This window comes from Barbus barbus, assembly GCF_936440315.1.
Source record: "Barbus barbus genome assembly, chromosome: 21".
NCBI lineage: Eukaryota > Metazoa > Chordata > Actinopteri > Cypriniformes > Cyprinidae > Barbus > Barbus barbus.
Genome location: NC_136749.1, coordinates 12,034,726 through 12,057,937, shown reverse-complemented (window position 1 = coordinate 12,057,937; position 23,212 = coordinate 12,034,726). Strand labels below are relative to the sequence as shown.

Sequence of the window (23,212 nt, the reverse complement as noted above, 5' to 3'; positions counted from 1 at the left end):
AGAGGCTCCCAGCACCGGGCCCTGAGACAAGAACCAAGCTTGCCTCCACATGTCTAAGGCACGTAGGCATCGCCGCGTGACCTTGATCATGCGAAGCGGGTTTCCCCTCGGGGAGAACCCATTGGTCTTGAGCCACCCCTGTAGGGGTCTCATGTACAGCAGGCCAAAAGTAATCACGTTGGACGCAGCTGCCATGAGCCCCAGCAGTTTCTGAAACTGCCTGACAGTGAGTGACTGGCCCTCTTTCACTCTCTTGACTGAGGTGAGGATCGACTCGCTCCGAGCAGGAGACATACGTGCCTGCATCGTGGTCGAATCCCCACACCACGCCTAGATAAGTGGTTCTCGTTACTGGAGAAAATCACACTTTCTTGACGTTCAGTCTCAACCCCTTCATGTGCGCGAGATCGACATCTCGATGCCGAGTCGCCACCTGCTCTGATCGAGCCAGAATCAACCAATCGTTGATGTAAAATGCGGGGTACGAGTGCAGGGCCAACGAGAAGAACCCAATATCGGTAAGCTTTGCCCCTAAAAGCAAACCTGAGGGACTTCCCGTGAGAGGGAAGGATGGAGACGTGAAATATGCGTCCTTAGATCCATCGTGACAAACCAGTCCTCGGACTTGGTCTGAGACACGACTGATGAGTGTAAGCACCCTGAACTTCAGTGACATGACTGAGCGGTTCAACTGACGCAGATCTACCATCCTTCCTTGGAACAATGAAGTACCGGCTGTAGAACCCGGACTCTCTTCCGTGAGGAGGGACCACCTCGATGGCCTCCTTCCCCAAGAGAGTGTCTACTTCCTGTTCCATGATCAGAGCCTGCTGGGGGACCACGCACGTGGGAATCACCCCATTGAAAGGCGGTGGCGGAGCGCCGAACTGAATACAAAAGGCCTTTCTCTACAGTACGCAGGACCCAATGAGATCCAATTGGCAGTAGTTTCCACGCTGCCTAAATGGTCTACTAAGGGAACCAGTCTCTCGAGACTGGCCTCTGATGTACCCAGAGCTGCTGGCACGGTGCCCTGAAGCGGAGGACCGGCAGGGGACGGCCGAACCAGGAGCTCTAGGGACCCCCGCAGGGGTGGCGAGCTTCTCAGCTCCGCTACACTTCGGGGCGGAAGAAACTGAGAACACCGCTCGCTGGAGCCAGCTGCGCCCTGGAACTCTGGCAGGGTTGGCAGACTGCTCTCCCGAGGGCACTGGGGGAGACGGACACCCGATCTGCCCCAGAGGGGTCTGCCCTCGTAAGTCCTAGGCACAGCACCAGGACTGCCTCAGCCTCAGCCCCCTAATGAATGACGGTCCTCAGACCCGCGTCATTCCTAGGAAGACCAAGCTGAAGAACCAGACCCTGCAAGGCAGGACCCAAAGAGACACATCGGCAGTAGTTCCCACGCTGCCTGATGGTCTCCTAAGGGAACCAGTCTCTCGAGACTGGCCTCTGGCGTGCCTAGAGCTGCTGGCTCGGTGCCCTGAAGCGGAGGACCGGCAGGAGACGGCCGAACCAGGAGCTCTAGGGACCCCCGCAGGGGTGGCGAGCTTCCCAGCTCCGCTACACTTCGGGGCGGAAGAACTGAGAACATTGCTCGCTGGAGCCAGCTGCGCCCTGGAACTCTGGCAGGGTTGGCAGACTGATCTCCCACGCCCGTAGGCTTCTTGGCCGAGAACCCCCTTAGACTTAAGAACGGTCCGCAGATCCGGCTTAGCCTTAGAGGTCCCCGACCCAGAGCGTTAGCTGCCACGGCCCCACCTCGGTGGGGTGTGAGTAGCCACGCTCTGTTTTGCGCCTCTCTAAAGAGGGGCTGGCACGCGGCGAGGGCTGCTCCCGCCTAGCAGCCCCCTGAGCTGGAGAAAGGCGAGGGAGAAACCGCTGAAACGCCGCCGCTTGTCTACGAGCCTCCTGGTACCTGTCGACGACGTAATTGACGTAGTCGCCGAACAGGCCAGAAGGCGCAAGCGGGGCGTCCATGAGGAAAACCCTATCTTCTCCTTCATGTCAGATAGGGTCGACCACAGACAGCGTTTCTAGGGAGCTCAGAGACCAATTTATAATTCAATCAAGTTGAGCCCAATCCCTCATCCAGCTCTCTAAGCAGGTACGTCAGCTTGGTGCGCCTGCAACACTCTCTCTTTTTTTTTTTTTCGGTGTGCAGACACGCACCAGCCTGACCTGCAGCCGCGAGCCTTCAGAGACAACGCCACGCAAGGGGACAGATAGCTCGCGAGCGTCTGTTCCACCCGGGGCATCGCTCTGATATGAATGAGAATAACGCACGCGTCGCCTCGGCAACGCGCGCTGCGATCCCCGCACTCACACTCGCCGCCGTGCCTCAGCAGCGGCGGGAATGTGAGATGTACAGCGGAGAGAAACACAACCAGCCCCCTTTTTTTTTTTTTTTTTTTAGAGCTGACTGCGCGCCGTTCTCATTCATAATATGCTTGTGCAAGCACTGTTTCATTGACGCGTCCACCTCCTCGGAGGAAGACAGGTCTAGGAAAGGAAGAAGACACGGGCTCGCCCGTCTTCATTCAAGGCTAGTGAAACTACTCCTCTCTTTTTCTTTTTCAAAGAGAGCCTTCAGAGAGCAGGCGTAAGAAATGAAAAAGCTCACAAACGGGCAGTCAGCTCCCTCGAGAGCTGAATCTGCGCGCTCTGCTCTGAAGCAGACCACACACAGACTGCGTGCATCCCAAGCAGTGATATAATGTTGTGTAGGGAGGAACACACAGCCCAGAATGCGATCTGCTATCGCCCCAGTGCTTGCACATATTGCTGGAGCCTACTTAAGTGATTGTGCAGGACAAACAACACTAAATAAGACTCACAACATGCAAAGACAATACACACAGACAGAGAAGCGGTTGCTGAATGACAAAAAGCAAACGCCGGCTCCACCGCACGTGCTTATATGCTTTCCGGTCAGTGACGTCACCGCCTATGACGTCTCGCCCTTTCATTGGACATTTTACACTCTGGTTCAGAGCGCGGTCACGCTGAGGGCGTTCCCCGTAGCGTTCGACGCAGCTCGAGTTCCTGGAAGGGAACCGCCTTTTGAAGTTACAACACCAAAGGCATCTTTTAGAAGACCATGTCGGGATACATTAACAGAAAAGAAAAAGATCCCGCTTTCCAGATGAAGTTAAAACGACATCAGAATTCTTAATCTGGAGTGCACAGCAATCATTTAAAATATATGAACAGCTGCAATAGAGTATGAACAGAAAAACTAAAACATGCAACCAAAAAAAAGTGGACAATGACATTAGTGATGGAGTGTACATGATAGGAGCCATTCCACTGTTTGTTTAGCCGTTCCTGAGATGAGATCTAATGAGGATTCTTTAATACCTGCGGATGGCTTCCTGTATACTGACAGTGCTCTCTCGGATCAATTCCCCCGAGAAAAGCATGATTCCTCTGGATCTTTAGATTAGAACAAAATAGCGGCACACTGTTTAACATTACAGGTCTTTACACATTCACAACTGCTGCAACAGGACTACATCTTGTTCTATAGGCCGATATGCACTGCCAAAACTTCAGGCACCATACACCAGCTAAGTAGATTTAACAAAGACGCAAGCTATTTCCAAAGTCTCAAAACAAACCAAACAAAAGAGTTACCTCAGGAGAAGCGAAACCCAAGTACTCCCAGTCCCATGTTCCACCAGCAAAACTGCAAACGCAAACAAAAAAAGTTGGTTCCATGTGATCCTATACACTGTTAGACTGCAGAGGTGCAGTTGTGTTACAAATGAAAATTCATTTTTAGGAAATACAAAACTATTGTTAAAATATAGTAGTAAATCAAAACCCTATTGACCCTATTTACCTTAAAGGGATAGTTCACCCAAAAATGAAAATTCTGTCAATTACTCACCCTTATGTCGTTCCAAACCCGTAAGACCTTCGTATATTTTCAGAACACAAATTATTGTATTTTTAATGAAATCCAAGAGCTTTCTTACCCTCCATAGACAGCGACGCAACTGAAACGTTCAAGGCCCAGAAAGGTAGTAAGGACATTGTTAAAATAGTCCATGTCACATCAGTGGTTCAACCATAATGTTATAAAGAGCCAACGAGCCAACATTCTGACGTAGAACCTGGATGTGCTGCACCTTGTTTTCAATCAAAGGAATGCACATGCATGCGTTATAGTACTCTCGTGAATGTGCGGCAGAGACTGACACGGAAGAGAAGACATTGTTAAATAAATTAATTATTTTTATTTTCTTTGCGCACACAAAAAGTATTCTCGTAGCTTCATAACATTACGGTTGAACCACTGATGTGACATGGACTATTTTAACGATGTCTATGTGACATCAGTGGTGTGACACTGTCCTACCTTTCTGGGCCTTGAACGTCTCAGTTCCGTTGCTGTCTATAGAGGATCAGAAAGTTCTCGGATTTCAGTAATATCCTAATTTGTGTTCCGAAGATGAACGAAGGTCTCGCAGGTTTTGAATGACATGAGGGTGAGTAATTACAGAATTTTCATTTTTGGGTGAACTATCCCTTCAACTTCATAGAAATGTGTTTTCTATGTCTTTGAAAAATATAGTTCAAAACTGGTTTCATATGTTTTTTTTATACTGTTTTTAATAAAAGTTTACATTTTCTATGACAATCATAACACAAAAAAATCTATTTTTAAATTATATTTTTCAAGGTTTCTATTTTGCCTTTTCATCTATTTTTAAGCAGTCTGTAATTTAGGAAGAGGCTCTTACCTGCGACGAGGGGCTTCGGGCGAATCATTGGGTGCCACACCTCTTGCCACGGAGGCCAGAAACTCCTGCCTCTTTTGCTGCACCAGGCAAGCAGCGCGGATTATCTTATGACGAGGCGTGCGGAGGTAAGGCCGGTTGACTTTCTGTGCTAGATCTTCAGTCACCATTTCCAAGTCAGTCTAACAAGAGGAATAAGAGTATTAAGTTGTCGCTAACTCAGAACATCCACGGTAAGCATTTCCCATAACTACCATGTGTGTTACTAACCTGCATAAGTTCAAATATTTCCTTTTTTGTGCTTTTGGGCTCCAAAAAGAACCCATAAGGGTAAGAGCACTTGAGAATACGACGAGTCTTAAGTAGTTCATGCACCGCATCTTCAATAAAAGTAGTATCTGGAGGGCCGCCTTCTCCTGCAACACAGCAATACAATGTAGGAGTTAAAATCTAATTTAAAAAAAGTCTACAACACCAAGTATTAAACTTGATATACTACTAAATATAGAAGGAATCTGTGTGAATGGAAAAGCAAGTTTAATTCTCTATAGAGTACTTCCATACTGTAAATTTTATAGACTGATATAAGGTTGACCGTGCATTAACATAGCTTAGAAATAATTTATTAATATTGATTATATGCTTGAGGTTTTGCATATTACTTCCACTCAGAACTTTGCTAAGCTGTTCCATCTTGTCTTTGGCCGTCTTAAGCAGGCGTTCTTCCAGCTGTAGGAAAAGATAATACAGATAAAGGCCATTTGAGTCATCATGTCACAACTAATGTCAGTCCACAGACTGCCAAATGTCTGATTACTGACCATATGATGCATAAACGGCAGGTAAAAAAACAAAAACTGTGGGTGGTTATTTGGTTTAAATTGTATCCAGATGATTTCTTCTAGTCAAGGTGGTTTTTGGCCAGACTAAGCTATATTGTGAACCAGAATTCATGGCATTTAGTCAACGACTATTTGAAACTATGTCAAATCAGGCAGATCTTTGTAGACTTTTTTTTTTTTACCTGGTAGCTGTGCTCATGATTCTTAAACCGTGTGTAATAGTGCATGAAGCGATCCAATTCCTGGAAGTTCTTGTGTTTATTCTCAGCCTGCAAAATACAAAACAGACAAGCTCAGGCTCAACCATACTCAGTTGTGAGATCCTTTCTTTCCTCATTATTAAAAACTCTATATCAACTCTTATAGACAAAACAGCATGAGCATATATGTAAGAATATGTACCTCAACGGTCATCCCTTTAGACTGCTCCTCCACTTGCTGAATGACCTCATAGCGTGTGCAGCGGTAGTAACCTCCTGTAGAGGAACTGTGTTTTTTCCACTCTTCCAGACAGATCCAACAGAAATCATACTTGCACTGTACACACATACATTCTTGATTAACAACATCTACATTAAAACAAACCATTGGTCTACTTTTATTATGTCACTAGCAAAAACATATAGCAATCTAGCAGGCAGCACACTGGGAGTTGTGGGATTCTGACAGCAAGAATTAAGTGCTAGGAAACAATCTCTCACTTTTTATTTTTGGAGTGCTAGTATTGGCAATGTCTTTCCCTTTTTAGTAACCTTGTTGCGGGATTACCAAGACTGAATTAACAGTAATGCATTCCTTCCTAAGGCAAACACATTTCTTGTTCTTTAATTAAAGAGATTTATCAAGATTTTCTCATCAATTATTTTTAAAATGATTTAACATCAATCCACTGTTGCAGTGGCAGAACTTTGGAAACAAATTGTAATCTTAATAACATTCAATTATGAATGTCCTACATTAAAAAGCCATAACGACAAGCAGCACAGCTTAAACTCAATACTCTCTAATAATCCTCACAGACCCTTCAAATCAGGTTTTCATCCAAAATTCCAGTTTTGACAGTCCTGATTGACCTCACAGCCATATTGGTACAATTCCCTCTTGGTTTACCTTTTACTGGAAGATAATATTTCATTTCTTTTGAGAAACACAACTCTCACACTCAGGGAGTCCCCCAGGGTTCTGTTCTTGGCCCCTTTGCTTTCATAATCTGCAAAATTGTATTTGTCATAATCACCAGCCATCATGGTCTCAGTTATCACTGCTTTGCTGAGATTTTACCACCTGTTCTGATACACACCCTCCTACTCATTTCAGTCAGTGGCACTGGGATTTTTCTTAAACTTAACACATACAAAGGAAATTTAAAAGTGGGCCGAAACTCATATTTGTGTATCGATTTTAAAGCTTGTCAATCCCTTTTAAATATCCTTGGTATCATGTTTGACCCTTTGTTCACACCAACTCTCTTCAACGCTGCATTCTACAACTCTGAAAAACTCCACGACTCTGCCCCATTCTTAGCCTGGTATATACATAAATCTATTATAACACAAATAACCTTGGCACACTGCATGTGGTTACAGCCCTCATTCTTCTGAATGGGAGATTTGCAGTTGGCACAGGATTTGGAGTTGGTGAGTAACCACAGGCAGTTGGCAGCATCTTCATATGCCTCACTTACACCTGCCACTGAAATGGAAAAAGACAGAAATAAAGTTGCTTGAGGTCCAAAACCATTTTTGGACAGGTAGGAACATTACTTTAGGATATTTATCTTAGTAGTCACTGAGAAGTACAGCAAAACAAGCTCACATTCTTCTGGTTTCATATCAGTGACTTTCTGGAGCCACATCTTCCAAGTTTGGCAGTCACATGGTTCATGGGCCTCTCCTTGGCACTCCCTGTGGGGAGAAACACCAGTGTGACGTCAGGCCTAAGCATGAAGGAAATTCCATTTCTAGTGAACATTTTATTTCTATTCCATGCATTTTAGTTGTTGGTGGTGGAATGGCTTGTGGGGATATGCATGTGTGTCAAACATGAATGAAAGATTAAATTATGCTAACATATTAACATGGTGTAATGTAACAAATTTTTCGATCAGTTCTTTGTACCCGCCAGGTTCAGGAGTTTGAGATGTTCTGGTTTAACATTTAGCATTGTATTTTCCCTGATATCTACTACTCAATTAGGACAGAATGGTGACCTACCAGCTGAGAATAAAACAATGCTGGCAGACTGTTGACCACAGACACCTTTTAAATGGCAGCTTCTTACATATTAGATTCAGTCCATATTTACTCAAGACAGATTAAATGTGTGTGAGAGAGGGGAGGGTGTTTTGACTCAAATGTAATGCTCAGATCTGGCACAGGCAGTGATGAGATACAAGCCCACTGTGTGGGTGTGTGTATATGTCTATGTGTTTATGTGTTGGGGACATAAGGACCAGAGCTGTGGGAAAGAGAAATTCGGCCAGCTGCATCACCAGAGACCACTGTGAGCAGAACATACATACAAACACAAATTCTTCCTTCATTTATTTATATGTAACACGTGTGATCTTTTCGACAATGTCTCTTTAACATAATTTGCACTGCTAAAATAAATAAGTGCAGGATATGAGTCCTTTAGAAATACAATTGATATTATTCAATGCTATTAATATCTGCCCTTTAAATCACATTAAATCATGCAGTGAACTGCAGATTTCGTTCAGAATTACAAATGGTATAATGGCTTGAGAGATTTGTATCAGTGACTGGCACTGACCAACAAAAAAGATGGCCCTTGCCACAGTCCACCGCAGGGGCCTGGAGGCAAGGAAAACTGAGCTGGTCAGAGGTGCTGGCACCTGGCCCCTGTCCGGCCAATCGCACCGCTCTATCACAGCCAGCCCGTGGGCACCACCGGATGGCAGGATTATTCTCCACAAATGCCTGAGGAAGAACAAGAAAAAGAGTAAAGAGGAGGACGGAGGAAAAAATAGAGGAGAAAGCAAGTGAGGGTGCATTTGATATGCAAAACACTGCCTTATTCTTTTAATATGTGGCTCTCTGCAATTCTCTGATTCTGATGTAAAATTACTAAACTGCATGTTTGACAATTTTAGATGGCGACATGCAACTTTTATCTCATGTCCTCTTTTTTCTTAATAACAAAAATTAGAATAGTATAGTGAATTCTTTACTTAATGGTTTCTGGCTCGAGTAAAAATAGCCTTGAAGAACTTTAGTGCTAATTTTAAAATAATAAATTAAAGCAAGAAAACAGAATCATTGGTTATAAGAACAACAAACTAGCAAGAGATACAAAAAGGGGGTAACTTAATATAGAATAAAAAGATAACTAGCGGCTTATTAACATTAAAAATATATAAACTTACATTGTTATATTATACTAATCTATTGTTCAATAGTTTGGGGTTAATACATTTTTTTTGTGTGTGTTTTTGAAATATGTCCCCTTATATCCACCAAGACTGCATTTATTTGATCCAAAATTTATGTCATGTAAAAGTTTGAGAAATTGCCATAAAACTTTGTCGATTAAACAAACCTAAACTAAAAATATTTTGTCCTTTCCGGTTCATCTAATTCGCTGAGTCTTGTTATGATACTGGGATCGAAGTTAATTTTTACCAGAAGTCCGTTAGTACACTCTGACCCTAAAAATGGCTACAACAGAACTCAAGACGCCCTTGTGGAAGATTCAACATCACCATGGCAACATACTGAAAGGCTTGGGACTCCACAACGTGAGAAGTATCATTCTCAGACATTCTCAGATGAGAGCTGCCATTGTTACAGTTACTTCAACCCTCTCAGCTCCCATTTCAATGCTCCACCATTCTGGACTGACTTCACAATAACACTAAACACATAAACTCCACTGAGAGGACTGATCTGTGTGATTGGAAAACCACCTATGAACACAGAATCACAGGGTTAGAATCAAAACTGGGGCCTAATATTGACTGACTGCTGAATTGCTTGATCTATCGTCCTGTTTAACTCACAATATCACTAAATAATACAATTACAACAGTATCTACGAACATAATTAAGACTAATGTGCATCTAATCATGTAATTATACCTTGATGTCAAACTGCAGATAGCGTTTGTCCATCTCTCTGGACACAATGCTCTCAATGACCTCAACAGGAACCAGCTGGAAGCAGTCATAGGCTGGGCAGAAGATATTGTGGGCCTCCCCCTCCTGAATCTTCATATTCAGAAAACTGCCAAAGGGCAAAGTAAAAATGATTGTTACAGCAGCAGTGAGAACTGACGGTGATTGTAATGTGACTAAAGCACTGAATCAAAGTCTCCAAAGAAAACACCCTCACCTTTCCCAGCATCCTCTGCAGAACTCATGACCACATGGAATATCAACAGGCTCCTCAAACATGGAGGCTGCACACATACAAATGCCGCACTGACAGTGGAGAACAAAACAACATTTGTGAGAAAATATCTACATAATATACCTAGCTATAAAATACATTCTATATATGAAGCAGTATAAAAAGCATTAGAATAATAAATGTTTGATAAAATGACAATGACAATCGACACCATCCAAGACATTTAGCCAAACTCCTCATGCCTATTCAATGATTATCAAGTTTGTTTCTAGCATAGACTGTGGCTTTATTGTGAAAGTGGTGACCATGCACCTGATTTTAGACTACAGGGTCTTTTATTGATACATGAAACAACCGATTGTGTTACGACATACTAAGACTAATCGCTCCTGAACCAAGCTCGCTTTACAATCTCTTGGAAATAGGAAATTATCTCTAGGAAATTATAGTCAATACTGTGTGATATGTTGGTTTTGTCCAAATCAACTTACTTTTGAACTAATCTGTCATTTTAGCACTCAGGGTTCATACACATTTTTACCAATATATTTCCATGACTTTTGAGACAATATTCATGACCTAATGTTCCATTATTTTACAATAAGAATAAATACGCATTCAAATTTATCATAAGCATGTGTTAACTAAAATGACTATTAATGCTACTTGTTTGCATTCTATTTGTTTTAATAATAAGAGCAAGCTGCAACTTCGCCAGACGTTACTCCACACAGAGAACATATCACATCACTGAATATTGTAATTTATTTAACTAATATTTTCAGTTAAACCCAACACCTGAATTTAGGTTCTTATCTAACAGCAGCTACAGTATTCAGGTACAATAATTGAATAAACCGTATATTAAAAACAGATTAAAGTTACAAAAGTTATTCAGTCAAGACTTATTCAGTGATTTTCTGTCTTATGTTGTTTGATTAACATTAATGACAGACAGCACAGCTTTACTAGGCTGCTGTCACACGACACAATGCACGGATCCAATCTAGATACTCATGCATTTACTTTCTGCATTTACATAAACGGTTTAAATTCACTTAAGACTAAAGCGACTGTTTACGAGGATATTCGTCAAGATTGCCATTTTGATGTCATTTTGTGTGTATCTGGTTGCTTAAGCACAACAAAGCGAAATAACTCATATGATACTTGCGAAGCGGCTTTATATGCGCACACTTTGGATGTGACTGAGCACACAGAAAATCGCCTTTTAAAAAGATTTTAAAAGATGCAAATGATACATCTTTGTAACAATGCAACAATGGCAATTAGGCAAGTGTCAGTTCTGTCAGCTGTCCCAAAACACGAGTGAAAGTTTTGTATCGCAGTGTGTAGCAGATCTTGAAGTGCAGACGAGATGCGCCGATGTGAAGCAACTTCGAGAGAGTGAAAGAGACAAGACGCTGTATAGCTGAATCACTCACGTGGTTTTCAAATTACTCATTTAATCTGACAGTTTGTGTATATGTATTTACTCATCTAACCTACGTTGAATAAAGGTATGCAGGAATTTTCCTTATATTAAAAAATTGAAATCTGCGGGAATGAGTATAACTATGTGAACTATGCGATATATGCGCAATCCCACACTGAAATTCAGGACCTAAATGCAGCAATAAAACTAATGATACTTGGATCTGAATTTATAAAGTGATTTCAGATATTTGTATGACTGAATTTAATCATTGGAACTCAGCAGCCTAATTTTTTTATAAAAAAAAAAAAAAATAGAATTATTGCGATTTGACTATAGTATTTTCCTGTGTGTTTGGATTCATTTTGAGGATAGAGAATCTGTGAAGTAAAGTAGCAAGTAAAGGAAATTAAGAAATTTACTTTTTTCAGGGTTATTGTACATGCAACTATATTTTACTATGAGTATGGCCCAAACAAACTGTTTAACCCAACTCTTTTAAAAATATTTTTGGTTTTGGTCGTTTTCTAATATATGCTACTTTTATATTATTCAAGCCCTTGTTTTTGTTTTTGTTTTAAGAAAAAAAACTTTTAGCAAATGCAAAATATGGAGAAAATGTTGTTAGAGCAACATTTTCATATGCAAAAATATTTAGGATTATCTGTAGGTTAAAGTTCAACTTTATGGATTTATAGATATGCACTGTGCAACAAGATTTTGAACAGAAAAATGCATGTTTGGTATCCTTCATACAATACTTATTAAGAGGTAGTAGTAGAGGTAAATGCATTTTCAGGGGCACAATGGTTGTAATTGACTGATTCCGTTTATGAGATTTGAACCTACAACCTATCAGTAGCCCAGATCAAACCCCATGGCTACACCACCCAAATTTATAACATAAGCATTCAATATTATTACATCAAGACTAACTATTGTATATCACTCTGCACAGAGAAGAGGCTGTACAATCACTGATAGAGGACCAAATCTGATCCCTCACCAAGGAGCGATCATCATCAGCAGGGGTCAGGCTGATCTCGTCCGGGGAGGTGATGGATGAGCGAGTGGTGCGAGGCGTACGGGGGGAGGGCAGGGTGTCCCAGGTGTTGTAGCCTCTGGGCGGGGGAGTTGGCATCTGAACGCCTGAGCGCTGACAACAGTTTTCAGCATTAGACATCCAAGCTTCCAGGAGTTTCTCTCTGTCCCAGTCTAAATTTCAAAGGGAAACGTGGGTCACTACGCATGGAGAGACAAAAAAAAAAAAAAAAACCTACAGGAGGAGTCACACTGATGCTAATTTCAGTAGAATTTGCAGCTGATTCAAGAGTTTCAACAAGGCTGTTTTCCTGGGTGGAAAAACCTACCCAGATGTTCAGTAGGTTGTTTTCCCATAGGATATGAGAGCACTTGATTGTCTTGATATGAAACCTGCCAGTCATGGCTGGTATACTCCCACAAGGGAGGAAAAAAAAGGAAGTGAAGTATGCTTTTAGCAATAATGAGTAACCATTAAAATGCATGTTAAGTCATTCAATACTTAAGAGGTGTAAAGACATTCACTTCTTTTTTAGGCTGCATTGGATGGTGGCGACATATAAAAAGGACATATACTTTGATATCTTTGAATGAACTTATCGGTCAACATCAATGAAGTGTGCTGGGGTAAGAAAAGACTAGAAATGGCACTTCCCAGAGGAAATCCTGGAGACAGATTCCAGATGCTTAAGGCCAGATAACACAGTCTAAAGTCCCAGGCAAAGCACATAAACAAATAAAACTTGCCTCCAAAGAAAGAGACGAATTTTTCCCAAATGAAAATCCTCAAAAAGCATTACACCTGCTAGCCAAATCGTTTGTGCTCTACCATCATAGTTTCAGGAGTCAAGAGTGTGAATTTGGGTTTAAGATTAAAAGGTGAAACTGCATATTTGAGCCTCGGCTGGCAGTCTCCAGGGAGGCCGTGGCAATAATAGCAACGCACATGAATCAGAGCTCTGCCCTTTTCTCCCATGGGCTCTAGTCATCTGGAACAAGGCCTGCTAGACAGGCTGCTCACATAATTGAAGATTATTAAAGAAAGCACTGATCCAATTATAAGTCTTGTGCCAGAGAGTTTGGCAGCTCTAAACATGAGTGCTCTTGTAAAATTAAGGGGAAGGAAACATCTAGGTCTGCTTTGTGAGCAGGGATGCTTTTCAGCTCTCTCCAAGGACAATACCATACCTGGTTTCCTAAAGCTGTTGTAAATGCACATGAAGCTATATTCTTCATGAGTTAGGAACTGGAAGGATTGCGTCAGAATGAACCTAATAAGTAGGCCTGCACAGAATATATGGTCACAAATTTACACAAATTCAAATGGCCATCCCACACAAAGTTCTACAAATGTCCTGCCCCTTGCATGTTTGTTTGCTAAATAATAGTCAGAAGCATGATATCCATAATAGTCAGAAGCACTGTATCCGTTCAAACCAAATTATGAAGCAAGAAAAATATGTTTGATGATTCTACATACAAAAAGTGTCCTTAACAGTGAAAGTAAGTCAGTCCAATCAATTCACACCTTCCACAGATGATTTGCTTTAAACTTAAATCTGTGTCATGATTTACCTGGGCTCAAGTCGTTTGTCAATCAAATGACTTTTTTTTTCTTGTGGAGAAAAAAAAAAAAGAGACAAATTAAAAATATGTTCCCACAAATGAATTTGTGGTCATGTTTTAATAATTCATTCCATTGTTTTAGTTAAATCATGACAAAAATATATTTTGGTCTTTCATTTTAATTTAATTCAACTGGGGCCACAACATAGAGAGTTTTTTTCCCCCACATTTCATGTGTAAGGCTCTAAAAAAGGAATTATTATAAAAATGTCATAATACTTTAGATAAGGGAACATATTCACCATTAACTAAGGTTTTCCATGAGTAAATCTCCTAATTTGAAGCCAATTAATAGTAAGTAAGGTAGTTGTTGTAGTAGTTAAGTTTAGGCATGGGGCCAGGTTAAGGGATCTAGACTATGGTCATGCAGAATAAGGCATTAATATGTGCTTTTTTAAGTACTAATAAACAGACAATATGCTAGCAATATGCATGCTAATAATCAACTTGTTAATAGTAAATAGTGTTCCCTATTCTAAAGTGTAATCAAATAGTCAAAGCTGCTCTTTTCCATAAAATACAAATGCATGATGGTCACTGGCTGTCAAATAAACAGAATAAACCAAACAAAACCAAACCAGAACAAGCAAACCGGTCACACTTTAGTCTTTCAAAAGACGTTTGCCTCAAACTCCTAATTTGTTGCTTATTAATAGTTAGTAAGGTAGTTGATAAGTTTAGGTATTGGGCAGGATTAGGGATGTAGAATATGTGCTTTATAACTACTAATAAACAGCCAATATGTTAATAATCGGCATGCTAATAAGCAACTAGTTAATTAAAATTGGTCACTATACTAAAGTGTTAACAGCAAACCAAACCAAACCGAGTTTTCAGCTACCAACTCTCAACAAATTTTACAAAAATTAAATTTGAGCCAGCCAACAGCAGTGAACATGTCTATGAGTGTTTGACACAATCGTACCATGAGCTCGAAGAAGAGCCTCTGCAGTGAAGAGAGGAGCTTGCAACATATCTGCCGTCTCCACTATCAACATGTCCTTTAGTCTCCTGAGGTCCTGCACTCGCAAACCTTCATAAAACTGAAACACATTAACACGGTTACGTGTTAAACATTGAATCATAGCCAAATCAGTATTCAGACATTTGCATCAAACTCGTCTATATTTATTGGTCTAAAAAATGCAGATTAAAATCTGACACATCTGGACACCAGGGCTTGAGGCAAATGTTAATGTCACAAGAAATTCCAGAGTTTATTTGGAGAGCTCACCTCCCTGCGGTCCAAGCCTGCATACTCTGCCTCAATATCCTCTGCATGGGGGTCAGTGGAGAAGACCATCTGAGACTCCAGACTGAGCGCAAGCTCCTTATGGTGCTGCCTTTCTGCACAGTCACATGGGGTCTCCTTATTTTCATTCTCTGCAAACAGGTCTGCACCACGCTTCACCAGAAACTGCAGAAAGAGGGAAATACTGTTAATATACAGAGGAAAGCTCAACAGATTAACAAGGTCATGACACAAGGAACCAAATTTTCCTCTTTTGAGATAAGGTTTCACTGAACTAAGATAGCATACGGTACCTTTTGGAACATACGTTATTATACACAAATAGCAATATTTGCCACATTTTTTGTGAAATGTAGATGTGGAAGAGTTGTCAAGTCAAAGTTTTTTGTGTGTTTGAGTTCAGGTAAAGTACTGAAGATCAATTCCAGGAAGTTTCAAAACATAAATCAGTTACATTTTACAATAAAGTTCTCAGTTCTCAGATCAGTTAATGCAACAAACAAAATGAAAATAATAAAATGTTAATAAAAACTTTACAGCATTTATTCATCTAATTTTAATGTAAATTGCCTTTTTAATTTGTATATACCTGAATACATTTTAACTTTAAGATGTAAAGATTTGTTAACATTAGTTCACCTGTTACGAGCATGAACAATAGTAATTTATTAATTAACATTACCTATAAAATACTTAAAAGAAAATCATGCTGTTCAAGGCATGCATGTATAATGTATTAACTAATGTTAACCTTATTGACCCTTATTATAAAGTTTCACCCAATAAGCACTTTTTAGAATAAAAACTTTTTAATCTTTTCTATTGTCAAAACAAAGATTCCCGAATGTTCCAGATCAGGGATCTCAATTTCAAATCACCTCGTACCAACTACCCAGGTGGTCAAAAAGGTAACCAAATGACTGGAGATAGGGGTGTGCAGTATGATAGAAACATGAACAATTAAAATGTCTCCACAATTTGCCATTACAGAGAGATTGCTAGTGTTGCACCTATTCTGGTGTAGTCAGGTGAATGTGTAGTCAAAGAGTGAATCAGAATGATTTTGGACACAACAACTGTGTCTCTGTGCATGTATCGACACTGTTATATAATTGTGCCATAAGTACCTCCACACACATCTTCATCCCTGAGGCAGCAGCGTAGTGTAGTGGTGTGTTTTTCTTGTTATCGGTGGCACTGACGTCAGCACTCTCATATTCACCACGGTCCAGTTTGGCGCCGGTCCACTTTAGAATAATCTGGAGGCACTCAGCCCGTCTGCGTTCATCTTCATAGGGACGGGCTAGTCGCGGCTGCAGCGCCCCTTCGGATAGCAAGATATTTGGCCCCATGCATAACACATGCAGTGTGGTCTCATTGTGCATGTTACGTTTGTTGGGGTTCCCATCCTTGCTGAAGAGGAAGGACCTGTGAAATTATGGCATGGTGGATGATATATAAAAAAGTTAGCAGGCATTGGTTCTCAGTTGGTTTTGCTTTAAGAAACCAGATTTTAGGGATGTGTTGATAATGAAATTCTGACAATAAAATTGTGCCAATGATTATTTTTACCCTACCCCAAGACCATATGAATTTCCAAAAACTTATTGCAAAGTGTCTGCAAAAAGGAAATGGAATAATTTTGCTTAAAACCATATTCTTCAAAATCTCCTCTCTGTATTCAGGTTGGTTTAATCTGGCTTTGAAAATATAAAGAAGATTTCCAAAAAAGGTTACCGTTTAATGACTCTAAAAATGTCATGAGGTATTAAAGGGATAGTTCACCCAAAAATGCAAATTCTGTCATTAATTACCCACCCTCGTGTCGTTCCAAAAACCCGTAAGACCTTTGTTCATCTTCAGAACACAAATTGCTGTCTATGCAGGGTCAGAAAGCTCTCAGATTTCATCAAAAATATCTTTATTTGTGTTCTGAAGATGAACGAAGATCTTACTGGTTTGGAACAACATGAGGGTGAGTAATTAATGACAGAATTTTCATTTTTGACTATCACTTTAACCATCAAGTAAAAAAATTATTTAATGTGAGTCACAGTCATTATTTAAAAAATGTTTTTAAATATATTTACCCTAGGAAAAAAAGTATGAATTCTAAATTCATAAATATCAATACATCTTCAGGTAGCTGCCCCACATCACATTTAACTAACATTGTCATAAAAATGTATTTTAAGATATTTCAAAACACTTATTGACAGAGTCACAACGGTCTTCAGGCCATCATTATGGTATAATTTCTTGTTTAATGTTTTCTTTTGCATTTCTTCATGTTGGTTGGAGCCCATGATTTGGCGGACAAATGTTTTTAACAATTCCTAAATTTACATTAACATTATAATAAGCAGTGAAGCAGAATATTTTTATAAGAAATAATATTCAATTACCCGATATGGTTTTTAGTCTACACCCAAAAATATCAAAAATAATTTTAATTCAGAAATTGAAAATATTCTCATCATTGAAGGTTTATTCAAGCTGTTACTTGCATTTTTAATGTATTTTAATAAATTGACATATGACAACAAAACAGTGTTATTAACCCATTAATCACAGCTACAGATAAATAAAAACTATGAAATACATTTTATTTTTTAATGAAAATTTGCATGAAAATAAGAAACCAAACATAAAGGCAATCATTAAACATCTGGAAATCAGAAAGCCTCTTGGTTATGAAAGCTTAAATAAAAACTAAGTAGAATACCAAAATGTTAAATATTACTGGACAAGCCATGTGTTACCTGAGTATGCGCGTCATAGCATGTCTGGCAGCATAATGGAGCGGGGTGTTGTGTTGGTACGGTTCCCCATACGAGGTGTTGGGGTCCAGAGACTCTTTGAACTGAGGGTTGCCCTCGTAGAGCTGATAGGCCAGAACCTCATCTCCACTGATCAGTGCTTTGCGGAACTTGGTGGCCGTGTTCCCCATCTCTCGCTTCCCAGCTCTCCAGAATGATCAGACCTCTTCAGCCTGTGGGTCCACAGATAGCCGACATGGTGCGCTTCCTGGAAACAAGAATAAAGCAAAGAATGTGTCCACTGTACTTCATCAGATAGGAGTCAGCTACATCATATAGTAAACATCGGAAAAATCTCCAACTCCACTACGAGGCATGTTAATAGGCAAAAAACAAGCCAAAGGAAAATAAATCCTATTTGAAGTTGTGATAAATGTATAACCTTTACAGCCATGTGCAGTAACAATCTGAGGAACAGGCCTGAAGTGCTTATTAGAAGCAAACTGACTCCCCACCATAACCAAACAGCACTTACAAAAACAAAATCACATGTTTAACCACATGAGAGGCCTGACAGAAGCAGATGCTAAACATGTCCCACTTCACATGTGTGCCCTTTAGAAGACCTACAAGAGCATAGCCGCTTCTAAAAGCTGATCTAAAACCAGCGCATCTACGCCAATCCTTGTCAACCTTCCAGAAGGAAAAATGAAAACAGGCCTTGGATCAGAAGCAGACGGCTAATTGTCTCAACACACTGACTCATTCTCCACAGGAGCTTGCGAGGAACGAAACAGACTTCCTCCAGGAACACTAGGGGCTTCCGGCTCCCTTCGCCAACTGCTGTCAACCTACCGCGAGCAGGTTCTGTCGAGGTGCAGGATTCAGCAGGGCAAAAGTTATGCCCCCGCAAATGCCATCTGTCAACGTGGACACCTGAGGTGCCAACTGTATTCATATTTACACTGACTTTGTGACTATAGTATCCCAACAGCAGAAAAAATAAATAGGGACTTTTACAAACACTGACTCAATTTCATCACAGACAGACAACCTCATGGGTATAACACAACTCGTCTGGCCTAGTTTCATGCTTAACCTCTTTTGGGTGGTCTTGCATTGGCTTATATAGAATGATAAGTGTGAACTATATTTTAAAGAGGGGTGTCAAAATGTTAAAGGAATGGTGCATGCAAAAATGACAATTCTGTCACAATTTACTCATCTTGATGTTTTTTCAAACCTGTTTGACTTTCTTTCTTCTGTGAAATACGTGGGGGGTTCAAAATTACAACTCTCTCCGGAGATTTGGAGCCAGATTGCAGGGGGTTAATAATGACTATATAAAGATGGCAGCATCATTATTATTTTTAGACCGGTAGGTCCATTAGTAAAATCTATTGACTTTAGCAATCTTTGTTGCATTACATGCAACTGGTTACTGTTTAAAAAAATGGGAAAAAGCACTTGGTTTTTTTTTTCTCCAAAGTTTGCATGCCTGTAACTCAAGAAGAAGTTTTAGATATCTTAATGCCCTTTTAGATTTTGGGTCTTAACAAATTTTCCTTTTGGCATCTTCAATTAAAGCTCTAAATGTTTTCACTCCAGCGATATTGGAATCTCAATTGTTAAATTGTACACACAGTCAATCGTCAAAAACCAAATGTGGGTCACTTTGCATTCAGCTTATACATTTATCTTTTAAAGAGGAATGTCTGAAGAACAAATCATTTTGAAACTAGAAATGTATCTTGTTTCCCTGTATCAAAATAATTGCGGTGAAAATGCCTGTCCGAGTGCCATAAATATTATTTTTCCAAAGTTGTGTATGTATAACTCAAGAAGTATGAAAGTTATCTTAATGTCCTTTTAGATTGTGGTTCCTAATAAACTTTTCTTTTTGAATCTTCATTTCCAAGGCCCTATATAGTTCAGTCCCAGAGATATGGGGATCTCAATGCGGCTCTATGCCTAGATTGTTAATTCTTACCCATTTTTTTTTCCACTTTGTATGCAGCTGATACTTATTGTATTTAAAGGGGAACGTCTGAAGATGAAATAATGTTGAATCTAGAATCATAGCTTGTTTCCCTCTATCAAAACAATTACACAGAACATACCTATCCGAGTGCCATAAATATTCTTTTTCCAAAGTTTGAGTGCCTGTAAATCAGGAAGTATTAAAAATCTCTCTTAATAAACTTAGTAAAGTTCTTAGAATAAAGTTTTTAATAAACTTTTCTTTTGTAATCTCCGTTTTTAAGGCCCTGTGGTTCAATCCCAGAGACAAAGCCCAATGTGACTCAATGTTGAATTTGTGGAATTTTACCCATTTTCGATGTTGAAAACCGAATGTGGTCACTTTGCACACGGCTGATACACACTGAAAATAGTTTTTTCTCAATTCTGAACAGTCACCACTGGCATATAATGCAACAAAGATTGCTAAAATTGTCATTTTGACCTCCCCACCACCCCCACAAAATAGTGGATTACTCAGTAAATATACATAGATGACATTTAATATTTTGGCTTTTATCGCTATACATGTTTATCTTTCTTCAGAAAATATATTGACAAAATCAAAAATTTGAGCTGGGGCAGATTCTGAAATTTGGTCGATTTGACACAGAATGACTCTTCTATTTTATGGACCAAAAAAATTTTAAATAAAGAACTAACACTGAGGTCCATTGCGCTTTGGGTGACCCGAGTTTGAGTCCCGGCTCACGCACGGCCCTTTCCCAATCCTGTCCCCCCCTCTATAATGCATTTTTTTTAAAACACTGAGACATTTCCCAAAATATATTTTTTTATGTTCCACAGAGGAAAGAAAGTAATGCAGTTTTGAAATGGCATGGGGGGTGGCTAAATGATTGAAAGATTTTCTTATCTCTTTAAGCTTCTCATTGGCAAAATGTACAAAAATATGTTTAATTCAATAATTAAACATTTAGAAACCTGAAAGCCAGTCAGTTATTATAGATTAAAACACACACCTCATTCTATTCTTTTTATATCAAAGTTGCCCAGATCTGCAGAGCATTGTAATACACTTGGCATGTCTAACCTTACAAAAATATATTGCCATGGTAACCATAGTTCCCACCATAAAATGAGAGTTATGTTATGAGTCTGAGAGTTAGTATTACATAAAACCACAATAATTTCAAAATCCCCCACAAAAAAAAAGCGCACACACTAAGTTTTTGTTTATTAGTTGCTTAGTACCAGCTGAATATGTGTAGTGTGAGATGTGAAATTTCATATAGTTGTACATTTTTGGATTCAATTTCAATCATTTTTGTGTGCAAAATAAGCTTTTAATTATTATTGCCATCTCTGGCAACTGCATAAGGTTAGTCACGTGATGCAAGCATGGCAGCACCCACAAGTGGGCGACCCTCTCCATGTCAAATAAAACAGCTTTTTCTAGAAGCCCAAGTTATGTTAGGCCTTCACCTTATGTAGACTATTTGAATAAAAATTCTCAAAAGTCTTTCTCTATGTGTGATTTTTTTAAATAAATCATAAAAAGCGCAAAAGAGAGATCACAAAACACTTCTGTCACAGTTCGAAGCATACATAGCTGTAGTAACTATGGCATTTTGGCGCGGAAACTATGGTTACCATGGTAACTTTTGCAAGGGTATTAGGATACGTTAACGTTTAATTTCTCCAGTTGGCGAGTGAAATGCTCAGCATGCAGGAAGTCAGCTGTTGTGTGTGTGCTGCTCCAGATTCTTTGTGCTGTTTATAGCCAAACGTCGATTTCCTAGAAGGGGCTGGGCGATGTGTTTACATAGTCTGCTATTTACATACACATTACATAGATTACACACTCAAATCACGAGAAAATAGCCACTGGACTGTTGCAAAACATTATTATTTACGTTGACAAAAATAGTCACCGGGGCGTGTTTTCAGCGGAGTAGCTGGCCACTGTTTGCTGGATGGTTTTATTTTCCATGCATTCCTTATGGGGCATCTGTTACTTGTAATTATAAAATCAATACTCTCCGCTTTTCGTTTATGCTCAGATCAGTCGTGATAACTCAGTTAGCTTGGCAACTTGACATTATCCAGATGTTACATCAGATAGAGAGATACAGCGTGTTTATATGCATATCTATAACAAACAAATGCCATTGCATCGCTGTCAACCAATCGATTTGTTGTTATGAGATATAAGCGTATTAATAAAACTGCATGTCGTTCCAAACAACTCTTTTCTCCGATGAAGCACGACATAATTTACATAACCTACTTACCCAATTAGCACGACGATAGCGGTCGTTTTTCCTCTTTCTGACCCTGAATAATTTAGCGCTTATCTGATGAAACTGTGTTGACTCTAAATAGAAATCTGCCTCTCGCCTTTGTTGTGAACAGTCCTCGTCCGCCGTGAAGCCTTCCTCAATAACGCCGTAGCCTTCTCTGAAGTTCAGGATTTCAAAATAAAAGCCCCATCAGTTGCGCTCCCGTTAGACACCGAGCGCTGAAAAACGTAGTTAAAGGAAAGGTGCTCTTATTTTAAATATGACTTTTCGCAACTTTAGGCACTTTTCCATACAGACACTCGTGTTACTAAAAAGTGAAATATGTTCCAAGTTCACGGTTTATTCGATTTTTTTTTTAATGACATCAGTTGCTAAAATAATTGATTGCATTACATGAGATATGCTAAGTTAGCATAGTTTTAATGAAAAGACAATAACTTTCATAACTATACTATTGTGGCGGAAACGGTTACCGTGTCTCTAAAAGAAAATAATCTTTTAATATGCTTTGCATATTAAAAAAGTAATTCAATAGTAAATTAGATAAATAAATGTCAATTAATGACTTCCACTGGACATACTTAACGTTTGGCTTGTATAAAATGTTATTTTATTAAATTAATTAATCACGTTGGAAGAGTTAAAATCGATATAGGCAAATATTAAATGTGTTTGGTAAACAACTTGCAATATGCTGGTAATTAAGAAACAAACTCACTTTGAATTTACTTAGGCTACCATTTTAAAAAATAAAAACTGCAAAAGTTTATTTTATTGTTCCCTTAGCAATGAATGGGAAATGGTAATAGAGATTTGCTTTAAAGGGCCTCCTTTCATGTCGGTGCCATAAAAATGATTAAA

At 39.6% G+C, this 23,212-nt stretch overlaps 1 protein-coding gene across 2 annotated transcripts in view; it reads right to left on the bottom strand.

Annotated features, from left to right (window-relative positions):
- The window catches only part of ankib1b (ankyrin repeat and IBR domain containing 1b), a 32,845-nt gene extending 10,335 nt beyond the window's left edge, over window positions 1-22,510 (bottom strand). The window contains exons 1-17 of one of the 2 annotated variants that reach the window (XM_079445215.1): window positions 22,343-22,510; window positions 18,075-18,339; window positions 16,440-16,740; window positions 15,295-15,477; window positions 14,986-15,103; window positions 12,400-12,608; window positions 9,941-10,029; window positions 9,688-9,832; window positions 8,363-8,529; window positions 7,403-7,491; window positions 7,149-7,279; window positions 5,990-6,124; window positions 5,770-5,856; window positions 5,408-5,474; window positions 5,016-5,161; window positions 4,749-4,927; window positions 3,637-3,688 (exon numbers count right to left, since the gene is read on the bottom strand). In XM_079445215.1, coding sequence (XP_079301341.1) covers window positions 3,637-3,688; window positions 4,749-4,927; window positions 5,016-5,161; window positions 5,408-5,474; window positions 5,770-5,856; window positions 5,990-6,124; window positions 7,149-7,279; window positions 7,403-7,491; window positions 8,363-8,529; window positions 9,688-9,832; window positions 9,941-10,029; window positions 12,400-12,608; window positions 14,986-15,103; window positions 15,295-15,477; window positions 16,440-16,740; window positions 18,075-18,262 — 2,286 coding nt within the window. In that variant the 5' untranslated portion in view covers window positions 18,263-18,339; window positions 22,343-22,510. The remainder of the gene's footprint in view (window positions 1-3,636; window positions 3,689-4,748; window positions 4,928-5,015; window positions 5,162-5,407; window positions 5,475-5,769; window positions 5,857-5,989; window positions 6,125-7,148; window positions 7,280-7,402; window positions 7,492-8,362; window positions 8,530-9,687; window positions 9,833-9,940; window positions 10,030-12,399; window positions 12,609-14,985; window positions 15,104-15,294; window positions 15,478-16,439; window positions 16,741-18,074; window positions 18,340-22,342) is intronic. The other variant, XM_079445216.1, reaches the window with a different exon arrangement.
- Between the last annotated feature and the right edge of the window lie 702 nt (window positions 22,511-23,212).